A 9,058-nucleotide genomic window follows, 5' to 3' on the forward strand; every position below is an offset into this window, starting at 1 on the left:
TTTATTTCATATAAATAAACGCCACCGTTTTAATTGGCTTGGTGTCTCACGAAATGCAAAAATTTGAACAATGGTACCAAGTGGTATAATTACACAGGCCAACACTCAATTTGCTTCTTTGAATTTATCAACTGATTCTAATTAATTTGGGTAATAAAACAGTATAAAAAGGCTATATCATGAAAACTAGAGCTGATAGAGACAAACTGATTATTTAGCTTTGAATTCAGCGCGCCCAAATTAACTAGAATCAGTTGATAAATTCAAAGAAGCAAAATTTTTTTTTTAATTTTCAAGTAATAATACATCAAAGCCAATCGCAGTGCAAAATCCGACATTTAACATTGAGTGTTACATTGAGGAAGTTATATATTATCATCGCCTAATGGAATCCCATGTTTAATTATTTTTACTTTAAAATTTTGACCTTGAAAAATATTACAATCTTCGGAGTATTTAGTGACGGATGTTACCTCTGGTGGTTGAGCGAATTTTAAAATATAAAAGTTAATCCCGATTAATTCGTTAACTTTAGAATTTCTCAATTTGCTCAAAGTAACACCAATAATTGCAGTTCTCTCCGATAATTCTTGGTCCATCTCTTCAGCCCTATATACATATTCAGGTCCTTTCACAGGGAATTTGAGGAAATCGAGTTATTTGGAGGTTTATGATGCTAAGTGCTGAGGTGGAAACCATATATTTCTCTTTCCGGAAACCATATCGACATATGTATTCTGTCTGAGCTAATGGATTTAGAGGGTTATGTGGTGGTTATTATTCCATTTCATTCATTTTAATATCGTGTGGCAAGTTATTAGGACAAAATATTTTGAACAGGTTTAGTTGATATGGCGCTATTAGTTTACATGAAATATGTAGAATAAACTTGTAACTTCAAAACATTTTAATCAAAGATGCCCTTCCCTGCAATGATTTTATGTACTGATTTTTACTTTTAAGGTAAACACGTAAACCAAGTTTTATTAAGATATCTCAACTTATCGTTGACCATTTTGTTTTGCGACACTATACCTAACTTGTTTAGTTTTAGATATTAAAAACAACCATTAGGTGAACAAGACTCTCATGACTCGTGTGCTACAAGAAATTATTTTGATAATACATTTTCTGTTGGAATAATTGGAATTAAATATAGGTTATAGTTTCGTTTGTGGTTTGCCTTAATTTTGTTACCTTGGGCTTAAGTTTTTCTTTGTTCAAACTCATTATTTAATTTAAATTTATTTCACATAATCATCAGAATATTACAAATGACTATTGAAATATAAGATTTAAATGTTAATATAACGTAATTTTCAGAAATTGTACAATTGCTAAATATTATGGTCTATTAAAAATAAATTTACACCGTTATGAACGTGGTTCACAAATATGTTACAACGCATATGTATAAATAAGAATCCTGTACATATTACAACGCGTATTCACTGATACTGTGATTGATGCTGATGGGTTTGACCCAAACCTAAAGATTGTGCAGTATCGCCTAGTGCTATCGGATCTTCAATTGGTGGTGTAGGATTTCGAAATTGTTCTGCAGAAAGACGGGTAAATAAAATTCCAACTCCTTCAATTAAAGCCAGTAACACTCCACCGATTATAGCACTTCCTGCCATTGCTGGTATACCTAAAAATAAGAATAACACCGTTTTATTTTTTATGTAATCGATTATACTGTACAACACATGGCTAGGTATTGGACTAAACTATTTTTTTTTATTTCCATAAAAAGTAAAAATTTGCTCAAATTTTGAATTCAGTCAAATTTCGAAAATATACTTATTGAGTGAAAATCATTACTATTAGTTGTAGGATGAAGTTACTAAAAGACTATTACTTTTATTTCAATGGTGTACATTTTTCGATAACGCTTACATAACAGAAGTTATAATAAGTCAAATTTGAGGTTTTAAAAAAAATAAAATAAATATTTTTCGAAAAATACTGGATCAATTTTTGAAAAATTGTTATGTTTGAGTGGAAGCGACAATTTAATGGTATTCATGTTTATATAATTTCGGTATAAATCGGTCCTATTCCCGTTGTCGTTGTTATCGTCGTTTCGTTCCTAAATTCGTATATCGTAACGCCAAAGTAAAGTTATCGAAATTTCTATACATATTTTATATAGTATAATTTAAGGCGCTCTTTTTCCAATAAAAACTTCTTTCTTATGTAACGAGACGCATCATTAAAGCAGTCCTTAATGGATTTTATGCTATTCCCTAATGACTCTAAACAAATGTACCACTGTACTTGTTGCACTTACGATCTGCCCAACAATTTTAATCTTCCATTTTTTTTATTTTTTTTTTAATGGGTGATATGTTGGAATGTTGGGTATATAAGTGTATACCAAAAGAAGTAGTGGTGGCATCTGCGTCCTCCAATCTTTCTTCTAAAATATATGATACTTCCAGCGTCTCCTCGCTTACGGCTAATCCGACTACTATACCTGGAGGTCCAGCTAATTACCGAACTGCATTAAATTCGCAACAGCTTCTTCCAAAGGAGACTGTGGTATCTGTTTATTAACTCCTCTTGCAAATTAATTGAATTGTTTGGAAATATCCGTCCAAAAAATTTGAAATTTAAAGGTTTTATCCCTTTTCTAAAAACGTTGGCATATGCAGGATATTTTTCTATTTCAGAAATTAAAATTTCAAACTGTTTCCGATTTGGAATTTTCATCTTCACTTCAAATATTCCTTCAAATAACCGCGTCGTTTCTATATCGCTCTCAATTATAGCAACGACAAAGAACGACTGTTTCTATGTCAATTCTATAGTCGTTTCTAATTGGGGAATCTCAATTTATTTTCGATAAATGTCGATAACGCCAACAGTAATGCCAAATAGGCGTTCTTATTTGGTTTAAAACGATAACGACAACGAAAATGGGGGCAAATATTTAAGAAATGTAAATACAAACCAAAATTTATATACAGTGATAGACACAAGTATTTACTAGTTGAACGTGTTTTACAAATTCCACAGAAAAAGCTTTATATATTGTTGTTGCAGCACAATAAAATGTTATGTAGTTGTAAATCTTGATCTATTTCTAAGCGAAGGATGTAAGTATAGTTAGAATAGATGGACATATGACAGACCAAAGGAAATAATGAATACCAGTAGTCAAAAGTATGTGCACACCAGAGAACTGCAAGAGTGATTAATTTGATTACACAGATTCACATGATTAACATGCTTCAAATACGGTGGTGATGTCCACTCACATTCATAGGCATGTATTTTCAGCAAATATCTACTCATACATGAGTGAAGAAGCTACTGAACAACTGGTGTACTTGCTATTACATAGTAATTTCATTTGTTTCACACATTCTTCTTTTTGATTTTCACTAACATTTGACGATCTTACTTATCAAGGAATGTATAAGTAAAACAAAAGCTGATGACGAGCAACGACATCTGTATTTTTGTTTTGTGGTTCAGTTTCTTGTGCATTGCTTATTAATAACAGTAATTTTTTTGTCGTTTTATATATGTTGACATAACTGTATTATACGTTTTGGAACAATTTGTGCAAGAACAATGTGAATCATTTGACCGTTCATATGATAGTCAGACCTGAAAAATTTTTTTAGCACATAGAACTAAAATGTTTATATTCGATCGAATTCGATTTCGATACGATAAAGATTTTAGATCGATGCAATTTTTTATGCAATCATTGATTCCGTCGAAAAACTTATTTACCACAAAGTAAGAACGTACAACTGTTTCATCGACTTTCATCGACAAATTTGATCAATTAAATTTTCTGTTATTTTTGCTTCGTTTAAAAAAACTGACTTCCTCACTGAATGAACTTAGATGAAGGGAACACCCCGTGTTTTAGACATACGTTGTACGTATTTGCAATTTTTTTGCTTCAAACTTAAAATCAGTTTCAAAATATAAATAAATTACTTTTATAACCCAAAATATATACACGTAATTTTACATTTTCTTTCATCCAGTTTCGTCCTGGATTGGAGAGCCTACATCGTTTAACTATTACGAAATATCTTCCCAAAAATAATTCAATTCGCCTGAGGATCTTTGAGAAAATTCTATCGCGATTTCGGAGGGAAACATTATTTCGCTTTTGAACACCTTATATTAATTTTTGTTAGTGTGTTTTTGTCTCTTGTCTTTAAAATACCCATTTAAAGTATAATTTAGTCCGCCAACAGTAATTGTTGACATGTGTGTGATTGGCGTTGCAACCGTTTAGCCGGTTATAGCCGAATCGACGATAGTGCGCCACCTGTCTCTCTCCTTCGCAGTTCGGCGCCAGTTGGAGATCCCAAGTGTAACCAGGTCGCTCTCCACCTGGTCCCTCCAACGGAGTGGAGGCCTTCCCCTTCCTCGGCTTCCTCCGGCGGGTACTGCATCGAACACTTTCAGGGCTGGAGTGTTTTCGTCCATTCGGACAACATGACCTAGCCAGCGTAGCCGCTGTCTTTTTATTCGCTGAGCTATGTCAATGTCGTCGTACAACTCGTACAGCTCATCGTTCCATCGTCTGCGGTATTCGCCGTTGCCAATGTTCTGAGGACCATAAATCTTGCGCAAAATTTTCCTCTCGAAAACTCCTAGTGTCGTCTCATCTGATGTTGACATCGTCCAAGCTTCTGCACCGTAAAGCAGGACGGGAATGATAAGCGACTTGTAGAGCTTGATTTTGGTTCGTCGAGAGAGGACTTTACTGTTCAATTGCCTACTCAGTCCAAAGTAGCACCTGTTGGCAAGAGTTATTCTGCGCTGGATTTCGAGGCTGACATTGTTCGTGTTGTTGATGCTGGTTCCCAGGTATACGAAATTATCTACGACCTCGAAGATATGACTGTCAACAGTGACGTGGGAGCCAAGACGCGAATGCGCCGACTGTTTGTTTGATGACAGGAGATATTTCGTCTTGTCCTCATTCACCTCCAGACCCATTCGCTTCGCCTCCTTATCCATGCGGGAAAAAGCAGAACAAACGGCGCGGTTGTTGCTTCCGATGATATCAATATCATCGGCGTACGCCAGGAGCTGTACACTCTTGTAGAAGATTGTACCTTCTCGGTTTAGCTCTGCAGCTCTTATAATTTTTTCCAGCATCAGGTTAAAGAAGTCGCACGATAGTGAGTCACCTTGTCTGAAACCTCGTTTGGTATCGAACGGCTCGGAGAGGTCCTTCCCAATCATGACGGAGCTTTTGGTGTTGCTCAACGTCAATTTACACAGCCGTATTAGTTTTGCGGGGATACCAAATTCAGACATCGCGGCGTAAAGGCAACTCCTTTTCGTGCTGTCGAAAGCAGCTTTAAAATCGACAAAAAGGTGGTGTGTGTCGATCCTCTTTTCTCGGGTCTTTTCCAAGATTTGGCGCATGGTGAATATCTGGTCAGTTGTCGATTTTCCAGGTCTAAAGCCACACTGATAAGGTCCAATCAGTTTGTTGACGGTGGGCTTTAGTCTTTCACACAATACGCTCGACAAAACCTTATATGCGATATTGAGGAGACTTATACCACGGTAGTTGGCGCAGATTGTGGGATCTCCCTTCTTATGGATTGGGCAGAGCACACTGAGATTCCAATCGTCAGGCATGCTATCTTCCGACCATATTCTGCAAAGAAGCTGATGCATGCACCTTATCAGTTCTTCGCCGCCGTATTTGAATAGTTCTGCCGGTAATCTATCGGCCCCCGCTGCTTTGTTGTTCTTCAAGCGGGTAATTGCTATTCGAATTTCTTCATGGTCGGGTAATGGAACATCTGTTCCATCGTCATCGATTGGGGGATCGGGTTCGCCATCTCCTGGTGTTGTACTCTCACTGCCATTCAGCAGGTCGGAGAAGTGTTCCCTCCATAATCCCAGTATGCCCTGGACATCGGTTACCAGATTACCACCTTGGTCTCTACATGAGGATGCTCCGGTCTTGAAACCTTCGTTAAACGAAACCTTATGTCGTTGTTGACATAAAAACTCTTAATAGTTCATTTCGTTTAAATTTCCGCAAATCACTCACCAAGGGATAGATTTCGATTTTGCGGATTCAAAGATTTCGATCGTAAATCTTATTTTCGATACGGTTTCAATGATTTCGGCCTAAAATTTTTCGATCGTATCGAACCATTTCTCTATCGACACGTATTCAATGATTAGGCCCATTTCTCCATCTTAAAATGCAGTATATGAACTTACGAAAGTTATTCAAGAATCGGCATGGAAGAGCTCTCCGGCCTTGAAACGAAAAAACTTTTATAATAAATACAAAGCCGACATTTTGAATCTTATAGAGAAAAAGAGAAAGCTTAAAAAAAAAAAATACACGATTTCCCCAATATAAAACAGAACTGAACAATTTAACTAATCATCACACTATCAAAATGCCTAAGTAACGATATGCTTAAGATATGCTGTACAATTACCACATTTGCTCATGATAGCTGCATCATAACGACAGCAAAAATGAAGTAGAAAAGACATACAGAATCCAATCTTTAATCAATTAAATAGTGGAATGGGCACAGAGATGGTGCATCATTCTAAAAGAGCCTAAGTCAAAACATGTAAACTAAACTACACTACTATAAGTGCAGATATATCGCCTTATATATTGGAAATTAGGTAATTCCGTACACCACCTCTGCGAAATATCATGGGCAACGTGAGCAACCCTGATCAAGATGCTAAGACAGATATCAAGTGTTGCCATAACCAGACAAATGAAAATAAAAATAATAATCTTTCGCGTATTTCTTTTTTCTGCAATTGCGGCCTTCGACCGCGCTTTTGGAAAATAACTCTGGTCCACCCAATATCATGGTTTTTCAAGAAACAGGAATAAATGTATTATAAATCATGTAATTTTTTATTAACTTTTATTCGTTTGTAAAATATGTAATGTGGAAGTATGTGGAAACAATTTAGTGAAATGTTAGTGTATAATAAGCGCATTATATAAATTAAAAGTTAAGTAATAATCGAAATATCGCCACATAAAATTTGTGAAATTTTCAACTTTAAATGCGAATATCTCGAAAACTATAAGTCTCCTATTATATATATTCGTAATCTGGAGATCGTCCTCTTTCCAACCATACCCATTTTAGCTCTGAAATCGGGGGATACTATACTAAAGCCGACCCCTATATTATCTTTGTGTAATTGATTACACATCGCTTCTAAGGTTTTAAGTCTTTCATTTACAAGACAGTTAGCCTTTTGTAACTCTTTAATTGTATTTACTCTAAACGTGCTTAAACTATTTCTCGGCGTCATGTCATGTTGAGTTTCAACCATTTTTTGTTTTTAGCGATTTCTCTACTGGGTGTTAGCAACCTGTTGTTTGTTCGGTAATGCAGTTGGGTATAAAACTTTGTATACTGTATTTATTAAACCTGTATGGCAGCTTTGATCACAGCTGGTAATTGTAAGAGAACAGCTGATTGTAAATATAATCATTTGCTTACGCACGTGTTTAGTACGGCTGTCCGCATCCACAATAACGCTTTGTGATGTTTTTTTTTTCTCCCTTCTCCTTTCTCTTTCCACAAATTGTTTTTATAAACTTGGGTTCACTAACAAAACGTTTAAGCAATCTTTTTTTTTTCAAGATTCCGCAAACCACAAAAGTGAAGACACATTCAATCCATGCCAGGACACTGTGTCTTTATTTCATGCACAAAAAATTCGGTTTCGCAGTTTAATAATGTTATTTAGACTTTTCCACGGCACCGAAAATTGCTCTTGCGTTCACTTCAACTGTTCACCTTCCATTCCGTTGTAATAATGAAAAAAAAATGTATCCTCGCGCAAGGATTTTACAATAGTCCAAATCATACTTGCTCATGTGGAGAGGCTACAAGACCGTTTATTTCATATAAATAAACGCCACCGTTTTAATTGGCTTGGTGTCTCACGAAATGCAAAAATTTGAACAATGGTACCAAGTGGTATAATTACACAGGCCAACACTCAATTTGCTTCTTTGAATTTATCAACTGATTCTAATTAATTTGGGTAATAAAAAAGTATAAAAAGGCTATATCATGAAAACTAGAGCTGATAGAGACAAACTATTATTTAGCTTTGAATTCAGCGCGCCCAAATTAACTAGAATCAGTTGATAAATTCAAAGAAGCAAAAATTTTTTTTTTTTTAGTTTTCAAGTAATAATACATCAAAGCCAATCGCAGTGCAAAATCCGACATTTAACATTGAGTGTTACATTGAGGAAGTTATATATTATCATCGCCTAATGGAATCCCATGTTTAATTATTTTTACTTTAAAATTTTGACCTTGAAAAATATTACAATCTTCGGAGTATTTAGTGACGGATGTTACCTCTGGTGGTTGAGCGAATTTTAAAATATAAAAGTTAATCCCGATTAATTCGTTAACTTTAGAATTTCTCAATTTGCTCAAAGTAAAACCAATAATTGCAGTTCTCTCCGATAATTCTTGGTCCATCTCTTCAGCCCTATATACATATTCAGGTCCTTTCACAGGGAATTTGAGGAAATCGAGTTATTTGGAGGTTTATGATGCTAAGTGCTGAGGAGGAAACCATATATTTCTCTTTCCGGAAACCATATCGACATATGTATTCTGTCTGAGCTAATGGATTTAGAGGGTTATGTGGTGGTTATTATTCCATTTCATTCATTTTCATATCGTGTGGCAAGTTATTAGGACAAAATATTTTGAACAGGTTTAGTTGATATGGCGCTATTAGTTTACATGAAATATGTAGAATAAACTTGTAACTTCAAAACATTTTAATCAAAGATGCCCTTCCCTGCAATGATTTTATGTACTGAATTTTACTTTTAAGGTAAACACGTAAACCAAGTTTTATTAAGATATCTCAACTTATCGTTGACCATTTTGTTTTGCGACACTATACCTAACTTGTTTAGTTTTAGATATTAAAAACAACCATTAGGTGAACAAGACTCTCATGACTCGTGTGCTACAAGAAATTATTTTGATAATACATTTTCTGTTGGAATAATTGGAATTAAATA

General features: G+C 35.1%; 1 protein-coding gene across 6 annotated transcripts; it reads right to left on the reverse strand.

The window, feature by feature from the left end:
* Nucleotides 1-949: 949 nt before the first annotated feature.
* Nucleotides 950-3,837, reverse strand: LOC128920226 (mitochondrial import inner membrane translocase subunit Tim17-B-like). 6 transcript variants are annotated; one of them, XR_008470337.1, is made up of 2 exons: nucleotides 2,480-3,837; nucleotides 950-1,651 (listed from the first exon to the last, which is right to left on the reverse strand). XR_008470337.1 is itself a non-coding variant. In XM_054227085.1 (2 exons), exons 1-2 carry the CDS (start codon nucleotides 2,507-2,509, stop codon nucleotides 1,449-1,451), a joined length of 213 nt encoding a protein of 70 aa, XP_054083060.1. In that variant the 5' UTR covers nucleotides 2,510-3,353; the 3' UTR covers nucleotides 950-1,448. The 6 variants fall into 6 exon arrangements, 1 of the variants encoding a protein (XP_054083060.1); XR_008470339.1 differs by having other exon boundaries at nucleotides 2,381-3,837; XR_008470338.1 differs by lacking the exon at nucleotides 2,480-3,837 and adding an exon at nucleotides 2,294-2,465.
* Between the last annotated feature and the right edge of the window lie 5,221 nt (nucleotides 3,838-9,058).

This window comes from Zeugodacus cucurbitae, chromosome 2, assembly GCF_028554725.1.
Source record: "Zeugodacus cucurbitae isolate PBARC_wt_2022May chromosome 2, idZeuCucr1.2, whole genome shotgun sequence".
Lineage (NCBI taxonomy): Eukaryota > Metazoa > Arthropoda > Insecta > Diptera > Tephritidae > Zeugodacus > Zeugodacus cucurbitae.